Source organism: Buteo buteo, chromosome 5, assembly GCF_964188355.1.
Source record: "Buteo buteo chromosome 5, bButBut1.hap1.1, whole genome shotgun sequence".
In the NCBI taxonomy this organism is placed as follows: Eukaryota; Metazoa; Chordata; class Aves; order Accipitriformes; family Accipitridae; genus Buteo; species Buteo buteo.
This window is the reverse complement of record NC_134175.1, coordinates 41,037,767-41,052,832: the sequence shown is the minus strand read 5'-3', so window position 1 is coordinate 41,052,832 and position 15,066 is coordinate 41,037,767. Positions and strand designations below refer to the sequence as shown.

Sequence of the window (15,066 nt, the reverse complement as noted above, 5' to 3'; positions counted from 1 at the left end):
GGTGTTATTGTGAGGGAATTGCTGAGGGTAGGTAGGATAAACTTCTCCAAATTCAGATGGGCAGCGTAAGGCCACTCTTGGCTTGACTAGAGATGGAAAAGATTCAGTGCCCCAAGCTCCACAGCTCATCTCCTAGATATACTGCTCTGTTTCTACTCAAGCTGTTGGTGTTTGGCTTCTGCATTCCCTGGAAGCAGACCTGCTGTTGCATCCTGCGAGTCATCACCAGGCTGCTTCAGTAACTCATCTTTCCTTCCATTCACAGGTCTTCTACGCATGGCGACTCAACCCATGTGAGAGCTCTCTTATGTGAGTACCCAGCAGCACACTTTGCTGTCTGTGGTCTGTGGACATTGACTGGCATCTAAGCGACACCCCAGCTCCCTCCTCTCCCCCTAGACGCCACTGTCTTAGAGCCTCCATGTGCATTTGCTATGACATACATCAGTGTTGATGAGAGACAGGAACACTGCCGGGTGATCTTGAGCTGCCAAAATAATCAGCTCTATGCGCAACATGGCTTAAAGGATTTTTCAGTTAGCAGCATGCATCCACTAAAGAACCTAGACACTCATATTTTTTCTGGGGACTTCCACACTCTAGACTACTGCCACACAGGCAAGGCACCTTTGGCCAGTCCTGTGGAAAACCGGATGTATCGGAGCGTGGAGAACCTTCACTGGACAACAGTTGCTGACTCTGGGCTGTATTCTCACTGCCGGAGCCTGGATAACGAGATCATCTTTCGCTATAGAGGCAGCAGTCAGTGGACAGAAGGCTGTGTGGATGTGGCCCCAGTACAGAGCCCATCAGACTCTCTGAGAAACCTTTCTCTCCGTGCTAAACAGACATCTCAATCGGCACAGAATGTGCTCCTCCCTCCCTTTGCCAAAGTGCCTCAGTGGCTCTTCCCTTCTGCAGAGGAGAAGGCCCTACATGGACATGCCAAAAAAGAGCTGAAGGAGAAGCTGAGACTGCAGAGCAGTAAGGTGGCAGAGCCCTGTAAGCCAGTGCGTCCACAGGTTGCCCTGCCTGACCTGATGGCCCAGGAGTTTTTTGAATGCCAGATGTGCCGGCAGTACAAGAACGGTTGTGCTGTCAACTGCTGCACGGTTTTGGTGGAACACACTGCTTTCAGGCACAGCCTCACAGGGAGGCAGAGACTGTGTTTTGCACACAGGATCATCAGTCCAGAAGACATCAAGCAGGAGGCTCAGAGGAGGCTTCAGCTCCGAAGGCAGAATAGCTCCCCCAATTTGCCCCTTCAGCATGCCGGGGAAAGCCATGAGATGGCCAAATCCAGAACAGCAGAAACCCTGGAACAATGTAGTGGGGAAACAGATGTCAAAGCCACACTGGGACAGAGCAAGAAAGGCCGCTGCAAAGGGAGGCTCTACATACCCACCTTTGAGGAATTCAAGCAAATGAGAAGTAAGGAGGCAAATTCATCTGCCAGCAGCAGTGGGCCAACAGATTGCTTGAATAAGGGTCTGCCTGCAAACCAGACCCTGGAGGAGGAGAGCAATAAGAATATCCGTCCAGAAGCTCAGGAGACCAAAGCTGTGAATGAAGCTGCTGCCACAGCAGAGGATGACGATGATGTGTTCCATGAAAACCACACCTCTGCTGGCTTTTCCCAGTATCCAGCCACATGGGATGGTTTCAGAATGAGCAGCCCTGAGGTGAAGGACAGAACCTTCCAGATCTCCAGCCTGGATAGATCGCCAGTCCCCATTTGCTCTAGCCCTATTCCACGATCACCTTTACAGGCAGTAGCAATACACAGAGCTGGACAGGAGATCTTCAGTGATGAGCAGCAGAAAGGAGAGACAAGACAATTAAATGATGTTCTCCACCTTGCAGGGCAGTCGGTGGCTTCTGAAGCCCAGTCCTCTTGCTGTTCATCGCTGCTGTTAGAAGCCACAGACTTATCCAGCTATGGAGCTAAGCTACAAAAAATGAAGGATGAATTCATAGGCTCAGCCCTGGAACTTATTAAGAAAAGGTAACATGCTCTGTGGGGTCACCTGAAAGCAGTTCCCTTGTTAACAATCTGGTCTCTCTCCTGATATGTACATTTAACTCCTGTATAAATATATTGTTGGCAGAGCCTTTCATCTTGGGGTCTCTGATAGCCACATGGACGTGTCTTTAGGCTGTTGAGCTTAAACTCCATCTTTGTGTGGGATTAAACATCAAAAAGCATTTTCATCTAGACTTTGCCTTTTTGTACACCTAAATCCTGTCAAGACAGCAGCCATTAGTAGTCCTGACAGCCAATTTCCCACCCATTTTATTTCTGTAATAAATTGTTGAAATGTCTTTTTTCTTTTTTTAACACCTGTTAAAAGTAGAGGACAGCCGAGAGGTGCAAAGTACTAATAAGATTCCTTTGAAAAAAGATGTAGAGTCTGTCCCACCCCTGCAGGACATGAATTTAGGTAGCGTGACATGCAGTAACAAGTGCTTTTACTTGCTGCTTGTATGTAGTGAACTAGCAAATAAGAGCAAGATGGCTGCTACAAGTCTTTAACCATCCTCTGGAGACCAGCACAGGCAGCAAGTGAAAGTACTTGCAAATACTGTCCTTCTGCCAACTCAGACAGTGTAAGCCGTGAAAGAAAATACTTGCATAAAGCCTTCCTCCCTCTTCTCCTACCAGTGTTTTCCCCTTCTCTGGATAAGATGTTCACAAGGACTGCTTTCTCCATCCTTGTTTTGGTCACTGCAGTCCTTGTTACCTCCCTCCTGCCAAAGAAATGGGGATCCCTTTCTATGCAGGCAGGTGGCTCAACAGGAATCAGCAAAGTTCTGGAAGCTAGGAATTTGGGACTGTTATCACTGTCTTATCACTAGATAAGGCTGATGGGAAAAGGAGGAGTAAGTGTTGGTGGAGTGGTTTGTTTCCATATGCTTGGCTTTCAGGACTGGCTTTGCAAAGAATTATATTTGACTTGGTTCCTGGCTGCTTCTGACATCCACAGATGCGGTGTGTGAAATGCCAGGGCATCAACCTTGTACGCTGGTTTGGTATTTCTGGAATGCTGGAGCTCTGAGACTGGACTCGGGTTTTAGAGGAGATGATAGTGACTTCTGCACAGGAATGAGTCATCTGAAAGAACTTCTGTGGAGCTGAAGCTCCCCGTGTAGACAGAGCCAGAGAGACAAGCAGAAGTACTTCTGCAACTTTACAATCCAAAGGGAAGTAGGTGGTGTCAGAGCCCTAAATGCCTCCTTCAGCTGTCCAGCCCAGCGTTTGTGCTTTTATTCTAGAGTATGAAAACCCAAAGAAGAAACAGATGAGAAAGTTACGGTATACAACCATTTTCATTGAGTAGGCTATTTTCATCATTGATGTGAAATGAAGTACACAGAATGGCACAAGCCATCAGTAAGAGCATAAGAACAGCTGTCTCCGGGCAGGTGAAAGGTTTGACTAGTATCTGGAGCCCAAGGTGCATGCATAGCAAAGTATACAGGAAATGGGTGGTGCATATGATCTTTCTTCCCACTACTTTCCAAGCCTCCAAACACTTTCTGCCCAGGGCCTTTATGGTTTCAGTGTGGTTTCTGTGCTTTTAATATCCGCGGTGGTTTTTGTTTCTGTGAATGTGTGCAGTCTCCCTAGTTGGATTTGTTAAAATATATGAGGTGATTTTATTAACACCAAAATGGTAATTGATCTAGAAATGAGAATGACAGTGGTTCCAGTATTAGAGAAGTTGTTTCATGTGAAGGAACCACCCTGGCCTGTATATTTTCCATAGTAATAACAATTAATGATAAAGATTGTAATTTCTTCAGGACAGCAGGAGGAAAACAAATCTGTTGGCAGTGCCAGAGTACTGTTTAGTGGGAAACTCTAGTTTCCTTTGTCTGGAAATTTCTCAATTATTTTCCATGGTTTTCACCTGAGACTGTAATGTGCCTGAATAATATTTATAACTCAAGCTGATTCTCACTGCGGAGGTGGGAGACTTTTTGTCTGGATGTTTTTGGGTCCTAAATTATGATCACTGACATCCAGGCCATGTTTTTTCTCCAAGTCTCCAATGAAATGAGCTGAAAGCTGGGGATTTGGTCCCATTTCTAGATACTGAGCTCAGCAAGCCTTTGATAGAGATGTTGTGATGGAGCATCACAGAATAAGTTAGCTGAAATTGTCTTCTCTTTCTAGTGGTTCTGTGTAAGTATTACAGTTTTACAAAGCAGTTTTGTCTGATAAGTTAATTGCCTCCCTAGTGATTCATGGTTAATTACTTAAGACTCATTCAAATGGCTTAATATTTCATCAGTGAAGATTTGATTTTCAGCTTCATAATTATGGTGGCCTTTAGGCCCCTCATAGGTCACTGGATGCCTTTAACTTAGGTTGTAGTCCTGGGTGGGAAGGGGTGTTGAGATCTAGGTGGAAATCCTGTAGGCATTTCAATAGTCCAATTTCTGAAATTGTTTAAGCAGCTAATTGCTCAGGATAAGGACATGCAAGGACCTGGGGTTCCTGTCTATGAAAAGGGGGACAAGGTGACAATAAAAACCTGCACGAGGAAGCCAAGGACATGACTAAGAAAGAAGGCTTCCTGAAAAGAGTGATGGGGTGTATTTGGGATGACACCAGGATGGTGGGTACAATAACACCTTCTCATAGCAGAGGACTCCAAGTCTCGAAGGCAGGTGCCAGCAATGGTCAAAAATGTTTCCATTGGTCAGAAAGAGCCAGGAACATGTGGACAGGGCTGAGAACTGCTGGCGTGGACAATGAAACAACCATGAAGAGGCCCATAGAGACCATGAAGCAAAGCAGGTGCATTTCCAGTTGTACACCACACACCCACTGCCTTTGCTTCCATGAGATTCAGAGATGATGGCCCAGAGGTTTAAAAGGACATTCGGAAAGAACCTGTTGTCCCTGTGCTGGCCCAAGCGCACCGTCCATCTTGGAGAGAACAGGGAAAACAGGCAGAAAAATCCTATCCCAATAAGTGATTTGATCCCACAGAAGGAAACATGCCAGACTGCCCACTTCTGCAGTTCTGCATGAGAGCAGAGGGGATGGCTTGAGCAGGTGTTGGGTTGGTCACACTGGCAGCCCAGATCTCTGCCAGGGAGAGAGGATCTGGAAGAAGGGACAATATCCCGTTTTCTTGGCAATGTCTCCTCTTCCTCCTAACCCAGGGGCAAAGGTTAAAGGAGCAGCCCTATGTTTTGGTTCTACAAAACTGCTTATATCCTCCCTGTTTTGTCAACATCCCTCTGACAATGGTGCAGTGCACAGCGACTGCTCTGTGGAGCAGCACTTACCCCAACATGGCATGGCCAGTACATCATGCAGGAAGGATCTAATCACAACTAGAAGTAGAGCAGTCAAACCAGGGATGAGGAGATCTCCTTTCACATGATGTGGGCTCTGCATCATTGCCTTTTGTACCTCTAGCTGACCAGCCATGGAGTGGGTTGAATTTCTCAGTCTCCAGTCACACTTCCTTAGCTCAGCTCTCTGGGTAGTATTGGCTCTTATTCCCACTGCAGGTCATGTCTGGAGATTTTTAAAAAATATCCCTGTTGGGTTATGGAAACCACAATAAGCAATGGCATCTGGTCCGCAGACCTTATCAGCAGAGAGCTGCTGTCAGCTTCACTTAGAGGAGCAGTAATATACTCTGGAGTACTTTCCATGTTTAAGTGGATGATCTTGAAGCACTGTAAAAATGACAAATGAAAGCTCAGCTTCCCTCTGAGACTATGGTCCGTATGATGGTGATCAAGAGGAGAAGATAATATTCCAGTTCTGAGCTCTGCTACTGACCTTGGACACATCCTGTTGCCTCTCTGTGCCTCAGCATGGTCCCTTCTTTCTGCACATTTCAACCAGAAACTGTTTGAGTAGGAGCAGCTTTTGGAAATGGTGGTTTTCTGGCAATGGCAGATCCTCTTCAAGAGCTTTCTTGCTCCCTAACCTCTGCTGTCCCTCCCACAGGTTTGCCCAGCTGAACTGTTCATACTTTACCCAACTCAATGAAACATCAGTGAAATTATCTGGCTGGCAGTACATGAAGGAGGGTATTTTTTTTTAACCCAGATGATTTCAAGACTGATTTTAGATCATGGCCACACAGACAGTTACACTGGACTGGCTGAAGGTGTGGTACTCCAAATGTAGCTGGGGACGGAAGGGAGGAAGGAGACAGGAACCTCTTAAGCCGGACCAGGCCAGGACAGTACCATGGTGGGACCACAGCCTTGCTGTGTGCCTGCGCTGCTCTTACTGCAAGCCTGTAAGGGGGCTAATGCAGTCTGTGCTGCAGACTGCTCCATGACAGCACTGATGCTGGTATCCCCTTTGTACAGGCTGGGGAGCAGAGCCCTGAGGGGATGAAGCGATGCTTCCAAATCCACGTGGCAGGGAGTTAGCACAGCAAAAAGTAAAAGCCAGGAGCCTGCTGTTAGCACTGTGTCATTGCTGCACAGCCATGGCTACACTCTTTTAAAGTTGGTAAATTCTCTGGTAGCGTCAGCTGGGACTTGAAAGCATAAATGAAGATGAAAAAGCATCAGCTGGAAAGTTGAAACCAACTTTTCTGGCTTGACAACAGAGCCAGTTTGTGTTCTGGGAGATTTGTTGCCTCTTCAGCGATTTCACTATTGGCTGATGGTTTGTTATTGGAGCCAACTGTCATTCATTGTAAGGAAAATACCCATCTGTCTCATGTGTTTGCTTGTAACTGACAGTGTTAGAATTGCACATTAGCAGTATGACCTACCAGCATAAGTTCACAAATGAAGCCTTTAAGAAGAAGCAGACTTTCATCATAGGAGACTTTTGTTAAGCATAAAATACATGCATAACCTGAAATATGTTCCAAACACTGGCTTCCTGTATGTACAAGCATCCATATCCAGTCCTCACAACCTTTCTTTTTAAAGGAATCCAAGCCCATAAAAATTAAGTAAACCCAAAATGAAAAAAATAATATTCTTCCAAGCAGGCTTCATTATGCATGGAAATAAGGTGTCTTAGAAAGTCTGTTAAAAAAAAATGTATCATCACAAGTAATATCACAAACTACAGCCTGCCAACTACTCTGTCAAGTCAGTGGTTTTGTACCAGACTGCGTCTGTCTGGAGAGGTGGTGTTGTCTACAGAGAGGGGAACATGGGGTTGGAACAGGCTGCCTGTATCAGCTAGGCCAGGCCCTTGTTAGCACCAGACAGCTGTGAATAAGAGCATCCCAGAACTGCCAAGTGAGAACAACAGACTCTGCCAATCTTTTGGGGACTCTTAAGTGCACCAAAAGGGCTGATCCTGAGTTCACTGAAAGCAGAGGGAATCTTTCCAGTGGTTTCAGCGGGCTTGGGATCATATGAGATGAAGAACAGAGGGAAAGCTCCTTTAATCTTCTAATCTCTTCAGAGTATTACAGTTTTTAGCAGGTGATTTTCTTCCAGATGAGCAATATGGTTTCTGTGTTGACAACATCTCTTTAAATAGCAGCAAATATGGATATGGCCTACTTTGAAAGGTTTTTCTAGTCCCTATGGGAGAACCTCATGTTTTATGGACACAAAAATGCCCTGTGAACACCTGAGTTTTGATATCCCAGACTGATGCTGCCATGAGTGCAATTACCCAATTTGCAATGCTGTAATTGAGCTATGTTTAGAGCCCCTGAAACACATGTACGGCCATCCATGCTGACCAGTCTAGATTCCTGCCTGCACTTTTCCTGAACTGGTGCAGCTGGTTCTTTGAACCTGGGCTTTGCTGCTCAGTCTCATCTGTGTCAGGAATGGCAGGTGAACTGCATGCATGACGTTCATCAGAGTCTGCTTCTTCCCCTGCAGCTGCAATGCTGAGACTGCTGCCAAATCCCCCTCCAAGGGACAGTGTGATCTGAGGGAAGCTGATCTCCCACCTCCGGAGGACAGCCAGCAGCCCACAGCGATGTCCATGGCAACGGAGACCTGGGAGGACAAGCCAAGCAATGAGACATCCAGCGACACTCCACCTGCAGGGAATGTAAGGGAGAGGAATTCCCCTCTCATCTTGAGCATGTGTTAAGGATTTTTTTCTTCTCAGAAGCTCTAAAGGATCCCTTCATTGTAGGAACTGGGCAGACTGGGAGCCTGGGATCTGAAATCACACCAACTCCCACGAGTGATTAAACTCTGTTAGAAGCATTTCTAGTGCCTTTTTTATTACAGTTAATGAAACAGGAGTCAGTTTTGTGCCCCTACCTGTCTGCCGCTGCATCTCCTGCAGGGAGTTCAGCAGTAACTCCTTTACGGCATATGGCTTTCACTGTGCCACCAGCCCCTCATTGCTGGACTGCCCAGGAGATCACAGACTCCCTCCTAGATCCCACTTGGTCAAACCGCTAATGTAGGTAAGGCATAGAGGCTGGAGTTCCTGACCCTGCAGCACTGAAATGTTCACAGAACAGAGGCAAGCTAGCTCAGATCCTTGGAGGACAGGCTTAGGCACCCCTTTAGGCCTTTAGCCAGGACTATGCTGTTGACTAATTCATGGTTATTTGACAGCTGTGATCCAGCCACCACGAAGCCACGGTACTCGGAGCTACACAACAGCAGAGGGAGAGGGGTCCTTGCTGTTAGGACTAAGCAAGACAGAGGGACCTGGGGTGACAGATTTCCTAATGCTCATGTAGCAGAGCTGCATTTACAATTCCACAGCTGATGAGTTGCCTTTTCACTCCTTTGGCAACTGAAGTCCAGTGGCTGCAAACCAGGCACTGCTTTGAGCACCTCCTTGCTCCAAACTCACTTGCTTTTCTTGCAGACCCCCAGTCCTGGCTGCCGTCGATCCAGCTCTGACATCGTTCATGAGAGCACGGATGGTGCCAAGGCTCAGCGGGAGTGCCGGCTGCGGCCACACTTCAGTGACCCTATGCCGACTGACTCGGTGAAGAGGAAGCAGCTGGAGCTGAAGATTGCAGCTGCAGCACGGCAGCACGCACAGAAGCGCCGGCAGGAGCGAGACTACGGTATCCGCATTTCTGCACACTCAGAGGGGGTTGATGGGCCAGATGCTGAGCCCTGCTATGCTGGCATAAATATGGAGTAGCTCTACTGACCTGGGGGAGGGAAGCATTCTGGGTTTAACCCAGGCGTGCAAGAAATCAGGATCTACTCTGCTGTGTCTGTCCCTGACTGGCAGATGGCAGGGGAAGAGAGAGCCCAAATGAGTTCACAGGTATGGGCAGTGCAGGGATGACAGGCCCCAGGCTTTACCCTGGAGCCATTTACTTCTGACCCCTGCCCTTCCCAGCAGCAGAACAGGCGGGGAGGAAGGGCTAACAGCCCTGCTTTCACCAGATCTCCCCCTCCTACAGAGTTCCTACCACTCGTGGCTGTGCCAGCTTGAGTTTCCCGGGTAAGCTCTGTACAGCTGGCAATGCCTGTAATGATTTGTATCTGTTCTCAGGTCCAGTGGTAGCAAAAGCCAACCTTGGCCATGGTGGCAGCTTCGATGAGACCCACCGTGCCCCACGTGGCTCCCTCCGCTCCAGACATCATTGGAGCAATGTCAGCAGCCTGAGCACGGACAGTGGGATTGTTGGTGTGAACGATGTCCGGGATGACCTGGATCCCAGCGAGGCCACACGGACCAAGTCAACGGATGTGGCAAGGGCAGATAGTGGCATTGGCCAGATGCCAGCCAGAAAGTGGAGGAACAGGGCATCTGAAACGCTGAGCTCACTGCAGGCCTGGGAAGCCCACCGTCCCTGCACTGACTGTGGAGAAAGGGACCTCCCGGGGGAGACGGATGTCCAGAACTGCAATCAGAGGCGGGCTGACCTCTGTGAGAAGTGCCGCAAGCGCAGGACGGAGCGCAAGGAGTCTGTGCTGGAGTTTGTCAACACAGAGGCCAGCTATGGAGAGGACCTGCGCATCATCAAAGAGGAGTTCTATCTCCCCATGCAGGCGGCTGGGCTGCTGAGCCAGGAGCAGCTCCTGGGCATCTTCAGCAACATCCAGGAGCTCATTGATCTCAACGAGAACTTCCTGGAGATACTCCAGGAAGAGATCGATCAGGCCTTTGACCAGGTATGACACTGTATGCTCTAAAGGGGCCAGACTGGGCAGACAGGAATAGGTTTTATATTAGTGAGGCAGCATAGGTGGAGCAGAGGATCAGGGGGTAGGACTCCTGCGTTCTGGTCATCTACCTAGTCCCTTGCTTCCTCAGCTACTGTAAACCAGTGATCTCAGTAGGCCTGTGCCAGGTCACAGCTGCTGGCCTCACTCTCTGCTGTGGTAATGCCACTGACATTAGCAGGCCATCAGCAGTCTAGTTCATTTATCCCATTAACAGGACCTAGCTGTCCCATTACCAAAGTTAGCTTTAAGCCAGTTAGCTTGGACACTGATAAGAGTGTGACCATGGGGGCACAGAGCTCAGCTTGATCTGGCTCACAGGCCACGCTCTGGCAACTCTGAGCTGGCTTGCTTCAGGCTGGCTTGGGTGTATTTGCCTTGGGTTGCAGTTTATCACAGCTTGCCCCTAGGCTGGCTGCGGTGCCAGGCAGCACGTGCTGCCCCCTGCCCTGGTGACAATTGGCCTTTACAGCTCTGTGTACCAGTTGTTTCTACTGATGCACCCTGCCTTGCACAAGGAACTTCCCTGCCCCACCAGCATGGTGGTCAGATGGCAGAGACATGGAAATAAGACTCTAGAGCAGCAGACAATCACTCCAAAGGACATATAAACAGCTCCACAGCCTCCTTTTTTCAAGAAACCTAAAACCCACTTGTTGCTTTATCAGTTTCACCAGGATGTTTTGCTCTCTAGGAAACACATCCCTCCTTTCCCTCTCTGAAACCCTGCACGTCAGACTGAGCGACACGTCTCAAAAACTGGCAACTTTGACAACCACTCTCATGCACCTGACACGGTGAAGACAGATGCGCACTGTGGGTGTGATGTCCCCTGTGCTTAATTTATTGAGAAAATGTCTTCTACAAACAGCCATGGGTTTCTGTATCTCCTCCTCCATGTTGCCCTTTGGAGTCAGAGCTCAGTACTGCACCAAAAAGCTGCAGCAGCCAGAGAACTGCTCCTTCTCTCACTGCTCAAATGATTAGGGATTGCAGAGCATGTCAGCATACACCTAGACAAAGCTAAGAGCATCATGTGGCACCAGATTCTTACTTTGCCCTTATTTTATTACACATCCAGAAATCAGAAAACAATTTACCATGAAATTTAGGCATCAAAGTAGCCAGTAAGAGCATAACTGAAGGAGACTGTTTCCTGGCCAGGCCAGTTGCTGGGATCAGCTGCAGAAGTTATGTGCTATGTCTGTTACTTGAGTTACCTGCCTCTTCTGCCCATTTGCTCTTAAACACTTGCTGTTAATTTATACGGCAGAGCTGCCAGCTCTACAGAAGGGCCCCACTACACCCTCCTGACTAGCGGGCTCACTCTGGCCTCTGGCTTTTAAGCCCCTGCTCCAGTGAGCTGGCTGAGCCCACAGAAGCAGAAAAGATATCTCTGTATGTGTAGATGCAGTTAGACCAGCTTTCCTTCCCCTCCCCATGCACTGCTTCCCTCCAGACCTGCAGGGACTGCCTTTCCACCAGGAGGGCTGAGCCCAGTTCCACCTTTGGTCTGGTGTTCACCAGATCCTGCAGTAGGTGCATGCTGATAGGACTGAATGCAGGCTCTGTGTTTGTGCCTCTCCTGAACTAACCCAGCAGGGGCTGTATTGCATGCTTGTAGGGTGATGACGACCTGATGACCGTGTGCATTGGCGAAGTGTTTCTAGAGTTCGTCAACATGTTGCCAGCCTTTCAGACCTACTGTCTTCAGCAGTCCTCCTCCGTGAATATGCTCAACGCACTGGAGAAGGAGAAAGAGTTGCTCAGGTGAGAAAAGGGCTGACCGTATTCTTCCAGGTTTTGGGGACAGGAAGGCACCGGGCTGAGGCTGAAGCCTTTGGCAGCTCAACTAGATCAAAGTTTTGATGATAATGTTCTTCAGTGATGAGCTGCTCTCTCCTGGAGTGAGGAGAGTTTCTCCAAAAGATATTCAATACTTGTTATCTCCACTGAGGCAGCCAGTTGGTCCCCAGTGGTGTACTGTATTTTGTGATAGCAGTGTTTGCCCACTGACCACTGTGCTGAACTATCACCAAGTAACCCAGCTGAGAACAGCTCTCCGTTGCTGCACCAGAGCATGATTTGGATTTCCACTGGGGAAAGCCACTGTGTGAAGCATGCATGATTTGAATTTATTTCCCATTTGTAGGCCTATTGGGCATCAGGCGAGTCACTTCTCTTTCCACTGCAACAGCTTAAAATGATAGTACCAAATTCTTGTTTGGAGTGCTTTGTAATCTAATGATGAAAGGAGCTATGAATGAATGTAATCTGATATAAGCTGATGTATCTGCCTCAGGCCTATGTCAGTGTGTACCAGAGAAAGATCACACCCTTGTTGTTTTACAACGATTTAATAGAAAACTGCTAGGATGTTACATGCTAGTGTCCCAGGCACCTCATTGCTGTTCTGCAGCTGAACACAGCTGCAGAAATTGTTGTTAGTTTTTGAGAAGACAGAATTCACAAGGCTGTTAAAACCAAAGGGGGGGCTCCGGTGCTATCAGCAGCTGTCAGCACCACATTGTCCATTTGCATTTAGGATTACAGCATCTGCTGGCAGAACAGCCACCACTTCATTCTCTCTTCTTAAATCCCTGCAGAATATTCCTCAATGTCTCCCAGAATGACAACACAGCACTGCGGCGGATGAACTTGAGATCCTTCCTGATGGCCCCTTTGCAAAGAGTCACTAAGTACCCACTGCTGCTCAGCAGAATCATCAAGGCCACCACTGAGTACCACCCAGATCATGGCAGCCTGCGGGAGGCCAAGAGCCGCATCGAGTCCCACCTGGAGCACATCAACATGAAAACCAAGCAGGAGGGGAACACGTGGACCCTCCGATCCTTTCGCCAGGACAGCAAGAAGAAGAGGGAAGTCATCAACATCGAGATGAGAGAAACCGCCCTCAAAACTGTAGGCTGGCTGCGGGAGGAAACACGATTTGTGATGGAGGGGTCTCTGCAGCTGGCCCAGCCCCCCGATGGCCAGTGGGTGAAAAAAGGCAGCAAGACCCTGAAGTTCCAGAACATGCAGGTCCTCCTCCTGGTGAACATGAAGCGTGTGTCCGAGTCCAGCCTGGAATCAGCCGAGCCAGGGCCTGTGAAGGACGCCGTGCTGGTACTCATCAGGGACAAAAATAACGGGAAGTTCCATTTGCTCAGGGAGCCCTTGAGGCTGAGTAATTGCATTGTCTCCACTGATCCCGACTGTGACGACACTTTTGAACTCATTGAGATCAGGCGGGAGGCATTTGTGTTCCGGGACAGTGACCGGGCACGGACTCACCACTGGTTCAGGCAGATCAGGCGGTACTCGAGGGAGCTGGGCTCCTGGAAGAAGCGGCGCAACGCGCTGCCCAACATCATGATCAGCACCCCTCACACCAGGCCCTAAGTCCTGCATGGGCAACACACAGGGAGACTTGGCTTGACCAGTGCCATGTGCAAGGACCATCTAGAGCCTTGGTGGCTTGAACTTGCTCTGCTCCATGGACAACACAGGGAGGAGCCTGGCCCACAAAGACTCTTAGCAGCACTGGAAGCAAGCATCACAGCCTAATTCTGGTCTCCAGGCTCAGGACTCACAACCTGTTTGTGGCTGATGTACATACAGAGATGGGCTTCCCTCGAGGAGCAGATCTCTGGAGGAAAATACTGAGTTTAACTTGTTAATATTGCACTGCAGGAGAATGATGTATGATGCTTGCCATTGCATGGATCGTGTTGAAAGCCAGTCTTGACAACATGGGAGAGGTTTCCACCACTGACGGTATTTCATCAGCATTAGGTAAAGTCAGGGTCAAAATTAGGTGCAGTATTATGCAACAGAGGATGAAAGTTGGAGACAATTACGTTTTCCACCGCTACTCCTAAGGACTGTATTTCATTATTCACCTCTGTATATTCAGTCAAAATACTTGTTTAAAAAGAAAGGTCTTTCATCTTTAATCCAAATCAAGTAGGTATCAATTTGCTCAGATTCAGCTGCATGCACACAGCAAAAGAAAAAAAGCAAACAAGAATAAAAGGAGTTCTTGCTGTCTGACACATACACCCCAAATATGCGTAGAACCTGTGGAAGAGCAGTATACCCCCACTGAAAGTCTGTTATTTAACTGACTTAGGGACTAGAACATAATGCCGCATCTGAAATATCTCAGAAGTATATGTAAATATAGCTCTGCTACCACTAATAGTGAACTTAAAAGTTTGCGTTTATTTAAATGATGTAATCTAGTGTATTTCAGAATTTAATTGAAAGGAACAATTTACATTGTACTGTAGAGTAACATAAAAGGTTTTAATAATTATGTTTCAATGACTTTAGGTGGGTATTTTTTTAAATATTTGTATTCTGGAGTAGATATTTCATTTAGCCTGGGTGGCATTCAGGTGAACAATGTGCTTACATCTGTTCTTTGGATCTCCTGAACAGAATTCAGGGGCTACTCCTAATGAGACTGGAAGAACAGTACAAGCCTGCTACCCTAATTCTCACTAGACAACAACAGACTGGCACAAAATCTTAAGCTCTGGCCGCAGTCCTGCCTGGGCAGGTCAGGCCCCAGCAGACCAGACGTGAGAGCCAAAACTGAGGCCACAAAGCGCTCCCCCATAAGGTCCAGCCTCTCTCAGTTCCTCAGCAGGGAAATGACTTGAAGCTGAACAATGGTAAAAAGGCACACAGGCTTTAACCTTTTCAGCTTGACATTACCACTGACTGCGGCCTTGCGATTACAAGATCAGCAAAATGTCACACTGTGACTTACACAGCAAAGGCCAGATTACAGCCCTAGAGGCTAAATTAAAGAAGCCTGAATTTTGGTCGGTGGATCTTGGAGGACAGCCTGTAAATGTTCTTTCAGCCCCCCAGGGTAAAGACAAAGCCAATCAGTATTATTCACTACCAACAAAATATTTCTGTTACAGGTATTTATTTTAC

At 48.0% G+C, this 15,066-nt stretch overlaps 2 protein-coding genes and 1 long non-coding RNA gene across 3 annotated transcripts in view; all 3 read left to right on the top strand.

Annotated features, from left to right (window-relative positions):
* Positions 1 to 595, top strand: part of LOC142031668 (uncharacterized) — a 33,755-nt gene extending 33,160 nt beyond the window's left edge. The window contains exon 3 of the long non-coding RNA XR_012650588.1: positions 266 to 595. This is a non-coding gene — a long non-coding RNA (uncharacterized LOC142031668). The remainder of the gene's footprint in view (positions 1 to 265) is intronic.
* Positions 596 to 653: 58 nt separating this feature from the next.
* LOC142030751 (uncharacterized) lies at positions 654 to 8,275 on the top strand. Its single transcript, XM_075027023.1, has 3 exons — positions 654 to 2,005; positions 7,843 to 8,017; positions 8,261 to 8,275. Exons 1-3 carry the CDS (start codon positions 654 to 656, stop codon positions 8,273 to 8,275), a joined length of 1,542 nt encoding a protein of 513 aa, XP_074883124.1.
* Positions 8,276 to 8,635: 360 nt separating this feature from the next.
* On the top strand, positions 8,636 to 14,285 carry LOC142031398 (myosin-M heavy chain-like). Its single transcript, XM_075028778.1, has 4 exons — positions 8,636 to 9,002; positions 9,443 to 10,065; positions 11,741 to 11,886; positions 12,723 to 14,285. Exons 1-4 carry the CDS (start codon positions 8,906 to 8,908, stop codon positions 13,516 to 13,518), a joined length of 1,662 nt encoding a protein of 553 aa, XP_074884879.1. The 5' UTR covers positions 8,636 to 8,905; the 3' UTR covers positions 13,519 to 14,285.
* The last annotated feature ends 781 nt before the right edge of the window (positions 14,286 to 15,066 follow it).